We start from the raw sequence: 21322 nt of genomic DNA, 5'->3' as shown, positions 1-21322 counted from the left end.
TTCACATTTACATTTTAAAGCCAACACATCTGCCACTATTTGTGCTTTAGAAGAATTTCTGTGATCTAGTATCCAGTTTAAAAGCATGTCCTTCTTAGAGGCATTCACAGATATTGCCATTGATTTCCACAGACAGACATATACCAGGGGTCAAGTCCGAAAAAAACAAGTGGGGGGACTCATTAACATAGCAATTGAATGTCGCGTCACCAGAAATTGGCATATCAAGGTGCCCTCTAAAAAAAGTGGAAGCACTCCATCCACCCGCTTGTACCCTCGACTTGAGCCCTGACTTATACCAACATCTGTTCAAATGGACCTTTCCTGAGGACGCTGAACCACTGAAGCAGATACACTTGACTCCGATTTACAGAGGGGGCGAGGTAATGTTCCCGTTCTGTGAATGACTTACAGCCAAACCTTCTTTAATGTTGCTTCATCCAGTCTTAGGAAAATATGCTTTTGTGCACTGGACATCTGCAAAATAAAACGAAATGTACAATTGCTGATGATTGTACATAAAGCTGATACAATCAGAGTAATTGCAGTATATGTTGCTATATTGCATCAATCAAATTGCCATTGTGTCAATTTAATTTCGAATTTGTCACATATTAAGAGAACACTTTTCCATGTGTTTGCCACTGCCTCACCGGATTATGAAGTTGAAATTAAGAATTCCTGCAAAATTGGAAATAAGCACTTTGAGGAACATGGTCTGACACCTACAATGGGCCTGCACTGACCTCTCACCTTCGACTTTCACACAGTGTCGACTACTAAGGAGAGTACGACATATCATACCATTGAGAAAACATGACCACACAACTTCCCAAATTGACTGATCAAGTAGACCAATCTGACATCATACTCGGTTTAACAATTAGAAGATCTGCCTCAAAATGGGAGCGTGACCAACAAAAGCAAATTTGCAAGGTCATAGAAACACTTCAAATCATAACCACCCTTTTTAAATCTTTGTAACAAAGGCCCACCTATGAGGGTTCACAGAATTATATGTGGCGTGTTTGAAGTAATGAGTGCCATCTCTGGATCCACTCACTAGCCAGAGACCTGTAAAGCATGCTTTTGACATATTTTTCTGAAAGTCACAGGGGACCCCACACTCTGGGTAAGGGTTTTAATATAACAATTAATCACGGAAAGACATCCAGAGGGTACAATTTAAAGGTTTGGTATCAGGATTTATATTAGACCTGATACAGTTTAAATATTTGAGTCAAATCATGATTTAATCTGCACTTACGGCAACAATTTACATAGCAGGAAAGAACGTTTTAAGAACACATCTAATTAATACAATTCATACTATTCATACTATTCAATCGTTCAGGAATTCATCCACATACATCCGTCGACAACAATTCACTCATAGCAAGATTCAATGGGTGTAAGATATAAAATCTATAAAAAATCATGACATATAATTCATTAAGTGGATTATTTATAGAAAGAATGTGAGATCAATATGTTGGGCCAAAGTAAATAATGCAGGTAGCCGAAAGGTTGAGATGGGTCCCAGAAGTCTCCGACAAAAAGGAAAGGAAAGGGAAACACAAACTCAGGAATCCCCTATATTTTGATGACAACATGAAATGATATATTAAAACCAAATCAAGAAAAATATATAACATCATTAAAAATCAATTGATAGACAAAAACAACAGCCTGCTGCCACCCCGAGTGAAACTCTCAGGTGGACCATAGTTGTCAGACAGTAAAAGTGCTACCATCTTGAGTTGATGTCCTAAGGTCAAGTGGAAACAGGTCGTGGACAGAACTGACACCAACATTTGAACAAAGGATGTCTGCTAGTCCCAGCTGGCTTAATTGTTGCAGAAAGTAATCAGAAACTGATGGCCACATAGTTACTCGATGTTACAATTAGAACAAGTGATGGCGCCCATCTATTGTGTCTCAGATTGGCCGAATTCGTGCAAGGTGGTCCAGGCAATCTTGGTATCATCCCTTACTCCGTGCTCGGACTTACTACACTCATGCAGAGAGATGCTGAAATGGTGGTGACTGACCTTAGCTTGGAAAAAGGAGGGCTATCCATGGCTCCCTTTTATTTTTAACTCGGACGGCTTGTTTGTTTGAATTAACAGCGTCCAGAAGCTGGTTCCTGCACACGGTAATGCTGAGCTCACAGTAGGGCTCCACCCTGTCAAGTGTTAATATAATTATATACATAACCAGGTTGGAACCATCCACATGGATCTAAAATTGCAAGTCAGCAAATCTTACCTAATGTGTCCAATTGATGACACAGGTCAAGGGGTGGATGTACTGGCACCTATGGAAATTCAAGACTGGGTCACACAGGTCTTTCACGTCCCTAAATACCAAGACAGCAAAAGAACCAATCACAAGGCTATATAAATTCGAATGGACATGAATTTTTGAAATAGTGTACTCATTATGGTCACAATAATTCTACCATGCAATGTCCTCATAGGTATTTGGGAGACAATATGTTAAAATATCCCATAGATTAAGTGTGATGGCTGAGACCCCAGCTCATAGTTGTTTCAAAACAACATGTTAAAATAAGCCATACGTTAAATGGGATAACTAGGACCCCAATTACTGTGGCGTTATGTATTATTACTGGACACTAGGAGATCTAAGAAATGGTAGACCTCCCCTGGCTTAAGACAGGGCAGCCTATAGCCCAAGTCACACAACACGATTCCACTTACCTGCAGCAAACAGGAGGTATTGTTCCACTGGCAGCCGCCAACTGGACGTCTATGTAAATTGTTGCTGTAAGTGCAGATTAAATCATGATTTGATATATTTAAACTTTATCCGGTCTAATAAGAATCCTTGATACCAAAACTTTAAATTGTACCCTCTGAATGTCTTTCCGTGATTAATAATAAGAGCATGCTTATGACAACAGGGGGCAATCTCTTAAGTCCTCAGAAACTGATTTAAGAAGCTCACTATTAATATTGGCAACTGTGTGCAGGAATCGCAGGGTGGATGGTGAAGGCAGTGATCGACTGCCTTCTAACCGAAGAAGTATGGGAAGGGAATTCGGTTCCGTACCTGGAAGAAATTCGCAACAGCTCTCCCAGCACCTCCAGTCTTTATGAATATTCTCTCAGGGTCGGTCTTACATCGCTATATATAGGTGGGAACTGGAACCTAGGTCTCGCCGACCAATGTGCTATGTAAGCAAAATAACCAGAAAACACTTTGTACAAATCTCTGCCCCGCATACTTGTCAGATTCTGTATCATTTTCATATGTTTAATGATCACTCTCCATTTACAAAGTTAAACCAATTCATGCACATGTGATTCAGTGGCTCATTCAAACATTTTAAAATCCATTATTTATGAATTTAGAAATTCCTTACCCATTTAACGGTCTCAAAATGCCCTGATTTTATGCATTCCATGCCCAAAAGAAAATAATATAATCATTGAATTCCTTATTATTTCATAAATCTTATAATAAAAGGCATACCATTCCCAATACATATGTATATCTACACACCTGACCCCACATATGTTGAACTCTAATCAATACATGAAAAAAGAAATCCTAGTGTGTTTCTTTCCACCTAGGCAGTAAAAGAAATTCTTCAAAAGTCAATTGGACTAGCTAATGAATATTTTAAATTAAAAATAGTTGAACAATGTGGAAACAAAATTAGAAAATGTACTCATGATTAATTTATAAAATGAAATTATTATAATTAAAAATGCATACGATTGGATAATGCCATGTGTATAATAACAAATACACCATTGCAGGAAAATGGTGGCACAAAACTGTCAAAACATGAGCAACGTCTGTTTTTACACAGCCTCTGCCTATGTTAAAAAAAGAAATACTGGAATTGGAGTCGCATGAAATAGTGTACACCATCCCATGGTCAAAAGGAGGTCCCGGAAAGGTGGAGCGGACCATGCTGACAGTGAAATGAAGGGTTGCGGGTGCAGGGACATGTGGGGAACTCAATCCAACATATGACCTATCCCTCACCAAGCACCAATCTCTGCTAGGGCACTCTGGAATGCTCTACCTAAGAACCAAAGAATGAACAAAGGCACAAGAGCCTAGTATGCATCGTTTCATTGCACATGAGAAAAGCGATTTACTATCACTGGTACGAGATTATGGCTGAACATATGTCAGAGGTTTCCTTAACATGGCCCGAAGTTCCTTTCATTATGGTTACCAAAAGAAACTGAACACTAGAAAAATATGTGTTAATTTTTGTTATACACCAAACCTGTTGTCTATCAGCCACTTGAAAGCTTTGTGTCTTTTGGATCATGTTGCTGAATGAAAACCACAATGAAATGTGGGTGTTGCAACTTTAAGGAGGTGACTATCCTCTTCCTTTATTGGTGATGGATGATAAATTCTGCACCTTTCAGAGTGGGACTGGTGAGGATACTCATTTGGCAGCCTTATCCTGTATGGTTGGTGAAACTAAATTAGGAAGGGAATTCTGACTTTCATTTTAGCATTCTCTGTACAATTAATGACAAGTGTACTTTAAACCAACGATATAAGTCCTAAGGACCCTGGTTAATAATCCAGTAGCAATTATTTAGCTATATAATTTTCTGCATATATTCTGTGCAATTTAAATTGACAAATATCAAAATTGAATTGTATTACCTCCTTTTATGCATTCCAGTACATGCTTTTGTCACAATTTACATGAATAGCATCTTAGACAAACTTTCAAACTCTTGATGCAAATCATACTTCATATCTCTCCTTAGACTAAACAAACCAGCATTCCTATAAAGGGTATGTCACACAGGGAATTGGATACTTCACAGGTCGCAAGTCATGGATTCTGCTCGGAAATGTTTATGCAGGTCTATATATAATGTTGGCAAACTAAAAAGGGTCAGTATGGCAAAACAAAATCTTGCTTCAAATGGTTTTCCCAAATGTCTATCTTGCTCTCTGGGGTGTCTCTCAGTGACAGATACAAAGTTACTTCAGCGAATGGTGTCCTGGTCTCTTGTTGGCCTAACCCTGTAGGTCACATGTGGTGTAGCATTTCTAAGGTACAGCAGGTATTCATGCTAAAGCGCCAGGCTCTGTTGCACACAATATCCCAAAGGTGAGATATCCTTCTTCCTGGTATCTTGCTTGTTTGTCACTCCCCAAACTACTGCTTTTTCCTCTTTGCAACTTCTCCAGTTTCCTCACTCCAAATATTTTACATCACCTCTCTGCCACTTTGTCAGCTACTCCAACCTCTTCTATTCTCTCCCTTCCTCCCAATCCTTCACTTCCTCCTGTACCTCCAAGTCCTTCTGCCCCTAAAACTCTTTCTGCATCTTCACCTCCTTCTACACCTTCCACTCCATTTACACCCCCCCGCTTTTACGCACTAAATTACTTCTGCATTTCTACCTACTCCTGCACCTTCAACTCTGTCTGTACCTCCACCTCTTCACTGCTTGTTTCACTGCTAAAACAACCTCCCAACCTCCCACTATCATCTCTTTCTCTACCTGATTTATATAGATGCCTATCGTTTTCCCCTGGGCTGGGGTTAAACTAACCAGTTAACTTGGGAAACATAATCTTATTTTCTGGGTGTTGTTGGGGGTGTGGTGTATGTAATTCACGTTTGTGAAAATGACTTTCATGCCTTTCTCAGGTTCCACGGATGGAGCCTATATTAGCTGGTGAGACTTATTGGTTGCAGAGCCAACAAACCTTTAATCTGCATTAGCTCAACCACCTGAAATATATGCAGCAAGCCCTTTGGGTGCCATTTTTCGTAGGTTGCACTTTTCAACGTCTGCACAGTGACAATAATGTTTTGGGCCCATATGGGTTCATGGAATTGGTGAGCACATTTCTCAGGGTCCCTCATAAATGGGTGTCTAATGTGATGTGTCCCATGACAGCCAAACCCTGTGCGGTGGGGGAGACCAGTCTACCACTTCACTGCTCCCTATAATACAGAGAGGATAGTAGGGCCTTACCGCCTGAGATTACCCCATGTCACCTAATTTGGCCAGAACTCCTAGTAAGGCACAGGACCCTCATTTCTGCCGCAGAGCTTTCAAAGAACGTTCCTGTAGATCTGCACAAGTACTTCTTTTATCTTTCTCAAATGCTAAGAGGACGCACATGGGTGATCAGTTTGTTTACAATTTGCATGGGTATATTTTGGAATGCTCTTCCTATTACATTGAGAAGCATTTAGGATCACATGTAATTCCAAAGTCATGAAAAGCTTCGTCTTCTGAAGACTGGTCTTTCAGGAGATATGGATGTGCAAGTGGAGTTATGTTAACAGTGCACAAAACTACCTGGTGTGGTAATAATATGATCTAAAAATAACTGAAATAAAAAGGCTCATCAATGAAATAGGCAGAGTAGTATTAGAATTCACCCGCAACGTAGTGTTTTATTTTGCACCTCGTTCGGTACAACGTCCTTTCATCATGGGATGAAAGGACGCTGGGTTTTTCTCTGTTGTTATTTCAACGAGAAAACTCATCGAATTTTGTTGGGGGGTTAAAAAAATATATAGATAGGGTGTAGGTGTTCGGGAATATTTAATTAAAGGGGATGGGGATTGGGGGAACCCCCCCAAAAATAAAAATAAAAACAATGAGTTTTCTCGTTGAAATATCCACACAGAAAAACCCATCGTTGTTTCATCCCGTGATTAAATGACATGGAACCCCTGGGCCAGGGCCCTCACCGAATCAAGTGACTGGAAAGCCAGGTGACAACTGCCATTGTACGACCCATGTTTTTCCAGCCACCCATTTTCTTAGGTGTCTCTGCACCTTCGCTGCCAGCCCCTCCCCAATCTCTCTCCACCCTCCCCAATCTCTCTCCGCTTCCCCTAGCCACACACACATCATCTCCCCTGACCTCCATTCCACTTACCTGCTGCTGCTCCCAGCTCCCATCTCCACCACTCCTTCTCACCACCAAAGAAATAGAAAAAGAACCTGTTCCTTTTTCTACTTCTATTGCAGTAGCCATCTTTTTTCCCACAGGAGTTTGGGCTCACTCAATATGCCCTGGGGTTGGAACAGTTATCACCCCTTTGTCATGGTGTGCTGTAGGCCATTAAGTGCCCTGATAACTCACTGAGGCCCTCACGTTGCTCGGATGGCAAGCTGTTATCAGCCCAGTATGCCCCTGACATGGTGGTGATTGCCACGTTATTGTTATTTTGTTAGCCACCTTATTGAAAGAGCAACAAGGGAAAAATGGGTTGGAGGGAAGTTGCAGCCAGCATCCACAGTTCAGTCATGAGGCATTCCTGGACAATATTTCTGATTAAGTAATGTGAATATTTATGTTGGCACCATGTTTCCATTAGGCTTAGGAAGGCATTCCTGAACAAAATGGGTTATTGGTTTGATACATTCGCCTTGAATGTAATCTTATTTGTAAGACTTTAGACGATGTGTTTAGTACAATAAAAGTGAAGGCTCTTCTTCCTTCCCACAGCCTTTTGTTTTTGCAGATATGAGCGTGTTCTTTCCCACATATTTGTGGCTCCTTGTGGAGAGATATGTCTTCATGTAGGACAAGAGTTGTTTAGGTACAGTCTAATTAATATTTCATTGAGCAGTGCAGAGCATTTTAAAACCAATTCTTGATTCTACTGAAATTACGCGCAGAGCTTCATTGCTTGGCAAGAAGGAGTTCTGTAATTCTAAGCCTGGGATTTAAAACATTTAGCAACGCTGGAGACCATGGGCATTTCTGTATAAGCCTGATATTTGATGTTATGTTAATATGCTTTATGCTGTGCCAAATTACTACCATGATTCAGAGGGCCTAGGCTTGTCAGGGGAGTAGTGTATTGTGTCCAGAGTAGGAGTACACAGACCTTAGTCTGTCGAAGGTAAGAGAAGGAGCAAATGGAAAATAAGAGGATGTGGAGGCGGGTATTAGCTGCTACAAGCACAAGACGGGAGGAATGCAGTCGGGATATAATATTTTGTGAAAGAAATCAGTCATTTTAGGTGGCCCATATGTAGGTGGGAAGTATATGACGTAACGTGTTACGATTTTGTGCTGTGTTGTAAATAAACTCTCTTGATGAAGATGTAAATAGTATGCAAGATGATGGTCGATCCATTGGAAAATAAAATAGGTATAACTATTTGCGCATAATGCAATTTGAATTTAAAAAAATGCCGTCTGGGCTCCAGATCGAGCTAGATGCATATAAACAGTTTTGAAAGGAGAAGGGGTGGCAAATCAATGTTAAGAACACTAAATGCATGAGCTGCTTGATGAGGGAAAAACAAAATTGCTCTGTTATTCTGTTACTCTCCCCCCTCTAAACTGGAAAAAGTAGCATTTTTCGACTACCTAGCTGTCTGGGTATCTGAAAATGGGGGTGGTTCCATCAGGCGGAGGAGAGTGCTGTAACTCTGGCCAAGCATGTGGGTCCAACAATGAGATTTTACAAAGGTTTGGTGGCTTTGCAAATGCTGCCTCCTCGGAATACTCTCTTTGACAAGCTATGTCAGCTGCTTTATGTGGGACCGAAATTTGCGGTGTTGCTCATCTAAATCCACTTGAGATGGCAGAAAATGTTAACATTTTAAAAGGTTTGTGCAATCCGTCCCGCAAGTGCACCAAATGATACAGTGAGATTGGGATTGGGTAAAAGATGGAAAGGGCATGAGGCTAGACCAAAACCTCTTATATTCGTCGAAATTATAGAATTTGTCATTTTTGGCCTACAATAGTGAAGACATGAAAGCCATACGCAGGTCACAAGGGTCAATGTCACTAGCACTGTTTTGCAGATCGGTGAGATGAGTGCAGCATTGGATATGGCCTGTCTTTGAGATGACCTCTCCAGTATAAGTAATGCAACTTCAGGTGTGAGTAAGCACCAGTACAATGACAATGTTATTGTAAATATCACAAGAAAATCATTGATACAAGAAGCTTTACAATGTTTCCTATTAATGAAAAACAGTTTTGGACTAGAAAATCATAAGGATGAGGTGGAACATTGGAGGGTTGCCCAGAGCGATGCCAGAGATTCAGATTAATTCAAAACCTTCCAGCCGTCACCTCTTTTATTTGCTTTAGTCACACCCGGTGGAACGGATATGCCCAGACATGAGTCCTGTGCCTACTGGGCCCAGAGACCTAAGCTACACCACACTGATGATCCTAAATGAGGCTGATACATATCTGGGGCTGCTTGTGGTCTCGTACAGAAGGGATCTGATCAAGCAATTCTGTCTGGACTGCCCCTTTTGTGGTGGAACCAAGCCAGATTTGCATGTGGTCTTTCCCCTTTCTGTAATACCCAAGTAAGCCAAGAATAATGGTTTGAAGGGTTGTCTGAGTGATTTCAGAGGTTCAGATAAATTTGAAACCTTCCAGCCATCACCTCTTTTGTTTACTTTAGTCACCCCAGTTGGACTGGTATGCCCAGACGTGGGTCTCATGCCTGCTGGCCCTAGAGATCCATGCTACACCTCACTGATGAGGCCAGAACATGTCTGGGTTTGCTTGTGGTCTCATGCGAAAGGAATGTGACTTGCCCATATGAAGTGCAGCCAAACCTGATCTGTATGTGGTTTTTCCCCTTTCTGTAAGGCTTGGCAGGAGAAGGGTGATGGTTTGGAGTCTTGCCCAGAGTGATGCCAGAGGTTCAAATTTAATTAAAACCATTCCAGCCATCACCTCTTACTTGATTTAGTCAACCCGGGTTGGACGGATATGCCCAGAAGTGGATCCTGTTCCTACTGGGTCTAAAGACCCACACTACACCTCACTGATGACGTCCAATGGGGCTGAAACATGTCTGAGGTTGCTTTGGTCTCGTGCAGAAGGGATTTGACCAAGCGTTTCCGGTTGGATTGCCCCTTTCAGGTGGGGCCAAGCCTGATTTACATCCAGGGCCAAGCCTGATTTACATCCAGTCTTTTCCCTTACTGTAATGGCTTGGCAGGTGAAGAATTATGGTTTGGAGGGTTACCTAGAGTGATGCCAGGGGTTCCGATAAGTTTAAAACCTTTCAACTATCAGCTCTTTTGTTTGCTTTGGAAACTTTCTCATCCACCAATATTTATATGAAGGTGAGGAAGGGTATTTTGCTATTGGCCGAAAATACTGCAAAATGTAAATACATTGGAAACAGAGATCCTTTTTACATGTTCTGCCAAGGAATAAAAGAACATCAGACACTTTCTAATATTTTGTCTGGGATGCAATTCCCTGAGGAGATCTTTTCTTCACTGCTGTTTCATATTTGCAACATTAGTACGGTTAAGGAAGTCATCTTGGTATGCTGCAAGGGCAACATGAGTGTGACAATTTCAAACGTCATGCAATGTATATTTATGACTTGGCTTATAAGAGCCAAACAGTATAGGGGCTGATTTCATTGATAGCTAAATAGGTCTTTAATGAATTAGGGGTAAAGTCCTGATGTTATGAATTTCTGTGACACAACCTGCACACCTACATGGGTATGTGGATATTTAATGATTTATGCACTCTTTTGTATATTTATTTGATATAATGCAACTTACAAGGAAATTGCATAGGCACATTATATTTGTGATCTCCCACCATCTTGATAGACAAGTTTCATTTTGCTTTTGTATTGATATTTGTTGCAATATTTATTCATGTATATTGTATGGGTTGCATGAATAGTTTGGTATTATGTATGTTTTGTGCTTTTATGCCGAAACCCAAAATGAAACTGTGCTTGACTTCACTTGAATTGGGTTGTGATTCCAAGGCAGATTTGGAGAATTGTGAGAGAGTATATGATGTAACGTTGAATGGAAGAGCGGCTCAAGATTGTGCTCAGGCAATCCTTGACATTTGTTAGCTTGTCTGCCAGTCATCTTTATACAATGTACCTTAGGTCACAGTCCAAAACTGTATTTCTGTGTCTACTAATCCTGAGCCAAAGGTGGCGTAGTCACGAGTAGACTGTTTATAAAGGTGAATGTTGTTAGCAACAGTAGGTAAGGCAATAGAATGGTCAACTGGTATGATACATTGACATAGCCTGGAACCTTGATGTCAAAAAGGATGTTCAACTTCAGGTAATGCTATACTTTACTTTAATTCAAATTAAGACAGGATGATGCTTTAAATAGGAGTATGCCATTAAAGAAAAATAATATGTAGCCATCTATTGTGAGAAAATAAACCCTGACTACCCTATGCAGGCTGTGTTCGGTAGACTGTGTGAAGGGGGAAGGTGGATGTGGAATAGACAGGGGAAGTAGTGAGAAAAAGGACAGATGTCTGTCCTTCCAATTGCACTGATGGTCTGATACCCTTCTGATATGTTATGTTATGGCACTGCTCTTTATTATCATCAGACTACAGCATATTCTAAAGCTTGTACAGTCCTTTATCCCACAGTGAGGCCATAATAAGTCCAATTCACTGGAGGAGCAGAGGCCCAAGAACTGATCCTTGGGGCACACCAACACGTAGAGGGGTGGGGTCGGAGGTGTGCAAGTTCCATGAGAGTTTTAAGGATCGATCTTCCAGGTAGGGGGCGATCCAGGCAAGAGCAGATTTGTGAAACCCAATGTCTTGGCAAGTTAGGTAAGTGATCGACCATGCCAAAAGTTGCAGAAGGGTCCAAAAGAATGAGTATAGAAGAGAGTTTGGAGTGTTGAGCATTATAAAGAAAGTTGGAGATGTGCATGACTGCAGCCTCTGTGGAATGTTTATTAGGGAAGCTAGATTGAAGTGGATCTCCAAGGCCATTATGTGGAAGTTACTTAAAGATCCCATCAAATACCAACCGATCAAGGACTTTTCAATACTGAAGAAGGAAAACCCTAGGCAATATTTTGCTGGCAAATTTAGACCTGGTGAGTGTTTCCTCAATATGAGTAAGACAGTTGCAGATTTGAAGGAGGCAGGGAAGTGTCCAGTGGAGACAGAGAGAGGTTAAAATGCTGAGAGAGTGAAGGGCAAGTGATTGGGACGACGTCTTGGACCGTTTTGGGAACAAAAGAAATGATGGGAGTACAAGATGGGTTGGCACTGTCCTAATTCAACAGCAGAGGTAGGAGAGGAGTGGTCGATGGTAGAAGAGTTCTGGGGAGAGGTGGTGGACAGAAATGCGGTTGGGGCAGAAGAGGAAAGGGCTGTGACAGTCTCACAAAGTTTAGAGACGTTAGAGAAATGTAGAAAGCAAAATCAAGGGAAGAGGCAATGGATATTAGCTTGAGAGATGTGAACAAAAATTGGAGGGTAGGTGAAAGTTTGTGGGGGTGATTGCAAAAGGAGGAGATTAAGTTTGTGAATCAGGAGGGTTTGCCACAGACCATTGCAGAGGTTAGGGCAGCATGGGCATTTTTGTATCTTATCAGTCAGGGAGGTGTCATTGATTTGTTCCAGCTATGTAGATTATAGTGCATGTTTGTTTTGATGGTCTGAATTTCTGGGGTGATCCAAGGGTGAGACCAGGGATGGGAAGGTATGAACGTGCGAGCAGGATAGCGTTGGTCAAATGGAGTCTTAAGTACATTGTGAAAGTCAGAAAAAGCATGGTCAATGGAAGAGGTAAGAATACGGGAAAGAGATAAGAGAGAGGGCCTCACATCATCAAGGTAAGGAGCAAGGGAATGTTGCATGAAATTCCTCTTAGTCGTTGAGAGAAATTACAGAGAAAGACAAAACCAAGAGCATTCCCACCAGAGTGGGTAGGCTGGTCATGGAGGGAGTGATGACAGAGGAGGTTAGGTTCAAGGCATGTGGCTGTGAAGGGCCCTGGAATGTTAAAGTCCTAAAGCATGTCAATGGGGTTTTCAGTAGGAAGTGACACAAGGAGAAGAGTCAGATTAAGGAATAAGTAGGGGGATGGGGGGGTCAACAGAGAGCAAGAACAGTAAGAGGCATAGGAAGGAGGAGTTCAATAGTGGGATATTCAAAAAAGAAATAATTTATGTCAGAGCGGGGTAGAGGGGGATTGTTGAGGGCCTTATTGATCTGAACCCCACTCACCCACCCTTACCAACAGGTTGGGGAGAGTGGGAGAAGATAGCAGTCTGTGTGGAGAGCTGTAAGCATATAGGAGTCATGAGGGGACATCCAAGTTTCTGTGACATAAAGAAGTGAAAGTTGAGGGTGTGCAGAATCGATGTGGTCAGTGGTGTAGGAACATGTGTTGCAGAGGAATTGTTCATTCCAGAGGAAGTGAATGAGTAATAGGAGGTGGGGAGAGGAACATGTGTTGTGCGGTAGGGGAGGGGGTTAGATGATGTTGGAGACCCTGGGAGCATCTTATTTTAGAGGTGCTGGTGCAAGGAAAAGTAGATAGGTGGGGAGGCCAGTGAGTGATGCAGAAGTTAGACCAAGTTTAGGTTGAAGGCTACACAGAGAGGGAAGGAGTAGTGTGAGTAGAAGGAGGAATGTAGTGAAGTCAACATGAATGATGAAGGGTAGAAGAAATAGGCAATTGTAGACAATGAAGAAAGGTTGCAGCCCAAGGGAGAGAGAGGGAAGCTTGTGCAGAAAGGGAATGGGTGGATGGATGGCTGAGAAGAAGCAGGTGTAAATTCTGAGTTGGGCTAGATTGGGTCTATAGGTAACCAAACAACAGGTTATAGACCCAAAACAGCATTGTGCATTGGTCCTATGAGGTGATAGGAGCTCTACAGTGAATGGATAGTCAATGAGTGGAAGGATCCCTATGCGTGGAAGCAGAAGTCAGATCAAGCGTGAGCTCTTTGAGGTCCTTGCTTGAGAAGGGTTTCTTTTCATGGGCCCCAACAGGTACAAATAGAGAACAGTGTTTTGCCCATGGCTGCAGACACCCCGGCTGGATGCCCTGAGGAGAATGAATAAGGGTTACAGTGTGTCACATGTCCCTCTAGGAGCCAATAACAGTGCTCCAGTTAGCTTACACACTTGCAGGCAGATTCATTATGGTTGTAGGCCCAGGGAGCTTCTTTTTGTAGGCAGGACCCTCAGTTGGTGCACAGGGTCCAGAGCCAATCACAGTTTGTTTCTTTATTTATTTGTAGGGTGCCCTAAACCGTTAGGTAGCTGGGCGCACAGCGTGACAAGAATATGTAGGACTTGGTTACAGATAAAGACAGGTACAGAGAATACTTACAGACACAGTAACAGATATAAGCGGTACAGGTTAGAGGCAGGATACAGAAACAGGTAGTAGCTAAAGTGATTGGTCTAGTGGTCGTTGAGGCGTAGCCAAACACGCGTGTTGTGTCTAAAACTATCATAAGACTGATCTCTTCTTAGGTCCACTGGTAATGTGTTCCATTGCTGGGCTGCTTTTACATGGAGACTGTTGCCTTCAGTTTTTTTTAGTCGGAATCTGGGTATTTGGAGGGAGTGGGAGTTGGCTGTCCTACTCGGTCGTGCAGATGACTTTTTAGTTATACTTTCCTTTAGATAAGGGGGGGCAGCGTTGTTCAGGCATTTGAAGGTTAATGTAACCGTTTTAAAGAGGATCCTATCGTTGATTTTCAACCAGTTGTGGTTTCTCCTGGCATTAGAAATGTGCTCTCTAGTAGGGACGTTCAGTGTCGTTCTGAGCACATTATTTTGCAATGTTTGTAGCTTGTTGATGATGTATTTATTGGCTCCTGCATACAGGGCATTGCAGTAGTACACTTTAGATAGGATGAGGGCATTGGCTAAGATAATGCAGCTTACTAGTGAATGGAACGGTCTGCATGCTCTGATAAGTTTGTCAGTGTAGGCGGTAGATGAGGCCAGGGAGTTTACCTGTTTTTTATAGCGTGGAATCCAGGTAGAAGCCAAGAGTCTTCACTTCTTTGGAAATTGTGATTATGTTGCTGTCAATGTTAAAGGCACTATAGTGAGGGTCACGTGTTTTTAAGTTGTTAGCCGAGCCAACGATCAGGATCTTTGTTTTTTCATCATTCAGGCAGAGGCCATGGGTTGCCATCCATGCCTGAATGAGGATGTATATTTTGTTTACTAAAGCTGTATCTGAGGTGAAATTGCCGAAAGGGGAATGAGGATCTGGGTGTCATCTGCATAGCTTCTGTAGGTGACGGCCAGTCTGTCTAATTTGTCAAATAAAGGCTTAGTAAAGATATTATACATAGTTGGTGAGACACATGAGCCTTGGGGAACTCTGCATGTTGTTTGAATTGGGTCGGCAGATGCTGAGGTGGAGAAGACTTGCATGCTTCTGTTGTCTAGAAAGGATTGGACCCAGGCTATAGCTTCACATGAAATGTGGGCAGCCGATGCTAGGTGTTTGCATAATACTGCATGGTCCACCAAGTCGAATGCTGCCGACAGATCAAGGAGGAGTAGCATAGCTGTGTTTCCTTTGTCGTTAAGCTCATCAATTTGGGCTTTCAGATCTATTAAAGCTGTCTCTGTGCCATGCTGAGGTCTGAACCCAGATTGGCGGGAGCCTAAGAGTTGGTTGGTCTCCAGGTACTTCTGAATTTGAAGATAGGCCACTATATCTATTATCTTCAGGAGGAATGGGACCGTTGTGATGGGTCTATAATTTGTAGTGATGGATGGGTCTAAGGTTTGTTTTTTAAGAAGGGGTAGAATCCAGCATTCTTTTAAGCTGCTTTGCAGTATTGGATAAAAATGAGGCATTGATGAGTTTAGAGATGAAGGGGGCTAAAGCTCTAGCTGCATCCTTGATTATTTGGGCCGGGCAGTTGTCGCCTTTGCAGTTTGACGGTTTGAGGAAGGCAATAATATTTTCAGTTTCCTGGATGGAGACTTTTGTGAATTTAAATGGGGCTAGATTAGGCTTATTGAGTGGGGTGGTGGTAGTTGGTATTTCTGCGGGGGGCAGGAAGGCTTTTTTAATGCAATTTTAGTTTGCGGTGTTTTTATTTTATTTGCTAAGGCATTCTGGATGTTGGTACAGCATTGCTTGTCTTTAAGTACATTATCCAGTGGAGGTATGGGCGATTCCATTTCTCGCAGGATCACAAATAGTTCCTTGGTATTGGAGCATGCTTTGGATATTCTTTCGATGTAGGCTTCCTATCTGGTTTGGATAATTTCTTTCTTGTAGTTGGTGACACAGAGTTTCAATTTTAGTTTGTTTTCTTCCATGGGGGTGTGTAGCCAGGTGGTTTTTAACTTCCTTTTTTCCAGTCTAAGTTCTTTTAGATGCAGGGTCAACCAGGAGTTGAGGTGAGTCTGTTGTTTGCTCTTACGAGCCTTAAGTGGGGCAATGGTGTCTAGGACCTTGGCCATAGTTTCATTATAGGTGTCCACTAGCATATCTGGGTCACAATTGCTTGGCAGTGCATTAATCACTGGCAGGAGGAGTGGTAGGCTGTTATCTGGTGTGATAGTTTCCCTTGATCTTGTGGGGAGAGAAGGTGCCATTATTTTTTCTTTGTTTGCTTCTGTATTAAGTGTTAAGCTTAGGTCAATTAGGAAGTGGTAAGTCCAAGGTTGGGGTGTAATTTTAGTGATCGTATTTGGGCAGTTTGAGGTAGCTTCCCAGTCTAGGGTCTTGCCTTTGTCATGGGTGGGGGCGAGGACTTTTTGGTAAGGCCATGTCCATCGAACATGGTAGCTATCGCTTGAGCTTGTTTGTCGTCCGTGATTCAAATGGCTTCCACAATTGCAGGCAGAGCCCTTGGTGTTGTAGGCCCGTAACATAAATAATACTTTATACATTCTATATAGCAAATAATACTTCAGAATATGTGAATTGCTTTATTATTTATATTGTATGAACCTTTGTGGATATTTGCACTGATTGCTATTGGGATGGGTGTGTGTTTTCATATCAAATGCTTTGCTCTGATGTTAGTGAGGTACTGCATGTTCTATAGTATTGATCTGGATAATAAAATTATGAAAAATATGTAAACCCATTGTAAATATTCTAAAAAGGTGTGACAACATTGGCAGCAATGACACTGTGCTCCTAAATATTGCTTGAATAAGACTCCATCCGAAGGACAGAGAGTTTTTCTTTTTTTAAATTTTTAAATTGTAGAAGTACAAATCCATCAGCAAATAATCCAATAATCAACCTCAAGTAGCAAAGGTAGAGGCAGTATGTATGTCCTTATATCAGTGCAGTAATGGAACAGGGAAACTGGCATAGTATCCACAACAAATGTCCCAAACTCAGAAATCCCTGGGTTTTCACAGGGTTTTACACAATGAGCCTTATACAGAAGGGCTACTATGATACATTTAGTCAGTTACTTTAACAAGGCACTTCATGAAAGAGCATCCTTCAGCATTGGAGGGCGTGGCTTTACAGCATAATTTCTGACCTGTACAGTTCCACTCAGCCTACTCACACAATACAGTCCACCACTCGGCCTACCCACGTAATGCAGAACACCACCTCTAGACAATCTTTCCATTATTTGTAATAAGACATAATCATGCAACTAGTGTCCATGTGACCCTTTTCCTGTTCTAAGTGGTCCATATGATGAAGTGCGGCATGGCAGCCATACCCCTGCCTCAGACAGAGACTTAAATGATACCTGCATGGCCTTCTGGTCTTTCAAGTGCATGCCAACAAATCATATCTATACAGCTCCATCTCCTCAAACATGGCTGCGGTCACTGGGTGATCTAGTTTTGCCCTGTCCATGGCTCATGTATGTCCATGGCTCACTAGAAAGTAAATATTGTCATTCTCCACACAGACATATGGAGCAAAATTGACAAAATGATCTTGTTTGTGGGAGCAACTTGAGGCCAGAAATGTGTCGCTGCAACCACCCGTGTATGTTGCCTGAATTGTGATTTCAAAATTATAACATATGTCTCACTTGGAGGTTGTATGTCCTGCGAATTGCAGCTGCATTTTGCACATTTTCACAAGTCCAATTGCGGTATACAAAATGCAGTGCCAATCAGGCCCATGCACTTTTGAAGGGAAGCTGGGAAATGTGCTTTCTTGTACAAGCCGTGGTCTGTTTATTGAAACATTACTACACACATTGAAATATTCCGTGGGGGTCCAAGCAGGATTTATTGCACAAAATCTGGATCACTCTTGCAGATGAGCCATGTCTTTTCTGCTTTTGCCTTTTCCTTAGTAAACATGGATGATGGCTATATGCTCATCTGCAACGTGATCTGTGCTACTGTATTAGGAACTAATCAAACTCTTATAGGAGTAATGAAAATCAGGAAACTCCATAAGCTGAATGACAATACTCCAGAATGGTGTCGTTTGTACAAGGACAGGGTTGTGTTCATCTCAAAGCTGAGCTAGAACTCAGCTACATATCCCCACTCTTCCTTGATTGTCTATTCTGGTGCTTTATTTGTGAGGCCGACCGAGGCTGCAAAATAAATTATTAACGCACCACAAAGTTTCATTCATGGCCATGTAATTTCACAGCCTAGTTCCATCGTATGGCAGTTAAACTCGCTGATGTGTCATGTTCAAACATCCTTGCAGTGCTGACCACAGTGGTTGTGTTCCAAGTGTATTGTGTGCACCAATATTCAGTAAAATGTACTCGGAGGTTTTAAAAGGTTGTGGTAGGTGGAACAGTTGATGTGTTGAATGCAAGCTGGCAGACTTTCAGGCCATGCGCAGGATATCCAAAGGGGAAGTTTGATGTAGTGTCTCTGTTGCGCACATTTTTCCTAGGAATGTCTATGTTACATATATATATGCACCTTGCAGTCTCAGGACCCTCAGCAACTGTTCACACACTAACTCATCGCCATTGCATTCATGAAGGCTTGTGGTGCACATTATCTTTGGTGAAGCCGAATTCTCAGATTGATGCATGTTCCACTTCATCACTCCAAGTTAACGCACGATGACTTTGAGCATGGCACAATCTGATAAAAACTGCGCTCATCTAAAATGTCCTTTCTGTGTTTTTATGTTCCCCTAGATGTTGCAAGAGCAATTGAACTGCTGGAGAAACTACAGGAGTCCGGGGACGTTCCTGTGCACAAAATCCAATCTCTGAAGAAAGTCCTGCAGAGTGAATTCTGTACTGCTATCAGAGAGGTACGGCTCGGCTATTTTCGCCAGCACAGGCACTTACTCTGTGTCACCATAGTCAATGTTGCCTTGGTCTGCTATCGATTATGAGCATGCATGCTGTTTAAACATCCTGTGGGAGATTTTTGAACAGTTTTTCTTCTTGGATTTTTAAGAGCAATGGTATGCTATACTCTTGAACCCTAATCAATAGGGAGCTTTCTTACCCTCTAAAATTCAGTTAGTAACGGGAGTTTTAGCTCTCCCATCCTATTTTGTTTGGTCTCTGACTCTTGTCACATTAATTTGGCAGGGTTTGCTGGAAAGTCCCTTTTCCTTTTTCAGCTTTATGGGTGCTTCATCACACTACATGTTAGGAAAGATTCCCATGTATTTGAAGTTTTGCCTCCAGTTGTGCACCCCGCAACTTTTTGCTGCTGCTTTTACACCTTAGTCTGACTTTGCCAGTGGAGCACAGCCTTCAGCTGCACTCCCCTGGGCTTTTTGCTCACTTTGTTATGGGGAATCTGCCATGCCCTTAACAACAGTCAGTATTGGGAGACTTTGTTTCCCATAGTCCTTTCCAATGTTGAAATTTGTTTTCAACATGTTACAAGTGGACACTGTATCTTACAGTACAGTGCACTTGGGTCTTCCTGTCATTTCCAAAGGCCCTTTCAACACAATGGGGATGCCTGATTCTAGCACTGGTCCTTCAGGCTGGAATTAAAGAAACAATATACAATGGACCAGTGGCAGAGAGGGGTGATCTCTAGCTATTCTGTATGGTCTTTATATAAATACCAACCAACATTTCTTATCATTAGTTCAATAAATTCAATTTAATTGTACCAAACACATTGAAAAAAAATATACAATGAAAGTAGATTTTACATTGTTTGTCAAAAACCTGTATTCATTCCAGGGTTGGTTGTAAGATAACAAAGCTCACTTATCCAATATCCTACCACTCATTCACTTTCATTCTCCATTCCATTCATACTCTCTAACTCATCTCTCTCTAGCCCTTATTGGTTAGAAACCACTATTTCACTATGATAGTTCCGTGGTGGGTTTAAGTCTATTCTTCAATTAACCCATCCTTGTGGATTTTGATCCCACAGAATTTCTACGTCTACATGTGTTCTGGTTGTCCTTTGACCCCTATTCTGGTCTTTCCATGCAGCAACCTTCTTCAGGATGAATAGAACAGCAACCCAACTATATGCAGTCTCTTTTGGTAGGGTGAGCCATGGCCCCTCCCCTTTTTGTTTGGCGTAGGTGCTTCAGATGTAGGAATTAATCTGCATTTCCACATAGGTCCTCACTGCCCAAACTGGTCTGACATCAGTATCTGCATGCATGCGGACTCAATCCGCAGCCACTGTTGTTTTTATTCAATAGTACTCCTGATGGAGTTTTCTTCTTCAAAGATATGTATCTCAATCACAACAGGGTCGCATCCAGAGCCCTTGAATTTCCTCCTCCCCGTTGTTGATGTTGGTTCTTGGTTTTCTGATTGGATCCTTGCATCCTTTCCAAAGGCCCTACAGACCCTCAAAGGATTTTTGAGGATTAGTGCAGATGTGCCTTGGACAGGGATGGTGGCAGCTTATCTTTTCATGTATTTTAAACCCTGTCTTGCCATGCAAATCGCTTTTACCACGGTTGGCCCAGACAGGTGGCCTGGCTCCAAAATGGCCATGCTACGAGGTTCTTTGTCCTGTCCTTTGGCCATCTTGCCCCTTCACCTTCCTCAGTTCACGCCGACCCAGGTCAGTCCTTATTTTGGCATGCATTCATTCTCCTGCAAAATGCCAAGCTTTTGAGGGTTTCTGCATGCCTTGTGTGTGTGCCCCCAGGATGTGGGTTGGACTGTCTAGTTGTAATCCATATCCTGGGTGCCAGAGAGTCTTGTGTGTTGTGAATGACTGGGACCACCGTGGTGCATGATTGGTCCATGTCTGGTGTGCCTGTATGTGAGCAGATCTCCCATTGGGTCCTCTTCATTTTGGCGTGAAGGAGATTTTGGATAATAGAAGGCTCCAAACACACATGCCAGGTCGATTTCTTGAGTTCTCACTGAACCCTCGATAGGATCCAAGCATCCTAAAACTAAGAAGCCGAGTCGAGGAACCGCTGGTGACCCGCTTAAAGGTTTGGCACCCTGAGCCTGCAGTTGTCTCGCTGCACCCTTATGCATCTGATCAAACTAGAAGGTCTGCGAAGATGCCTCGACCCATTAGAACAGTGGGACCGACAATTCTCTGCATCTTTATCAAACCCTGCAAGTAAGCCTTCTTGGAAGTGTCCCTGGGCCAACCAGTGGGCTGACCAGCTTCTACATGACCTTTGCTCTGA

The 21322-nt window shown here is 42.3% G+C and overlaps 1 protein-coding gene across 4 annotated transcripts in view; it reads left to right on the top strand.

Moving 5' to 3' along the window:
- Positions 1–21322, top strand: part of LIN7A (lin-7 homolog A, crumbs cell polarity complex component) — a 1061287-nt gene that overhangs the window by 374825 nt on the left and 665140 nt on the right. For all 4 annotated transcript variants that reach the window (XM_069629309.1, XM_069629307.1, XM_069629306.1 and 1 more), the window contains exon 2: positions 18870–18988. Coding sequence is in view for 3 of the 4 variants with exons in the window: in XM_069629307.1 (XP_069485408.1) it covers positions 18870–18988 (119 nt within the window). In the remaining variant the exon portion in view is untranslated. The remainder of the gene's footprint in view (positions 1–18869; positions 18989–21322) is intronic.

Source organism: Ambystoma mexicanum, chromosome 12 (assembly GCF_040938575.1).
Source record: "Ambystoma mexicanum isolate Mex_15411 chromosome 12, UKY_AmexF1_1, whole genome shotgun sequence".
Lineage (NCBI taxonomy): Eukaryota > Metazoa > Chordata > Amphibia > Caudata > Ambystomatidae > Ambystoma > Ambystoma mexicanum.
Note: the sequence above shows the minus strand (reverse complement) of the source record. Positions and strands in the feature narration are given on the sequence as shown.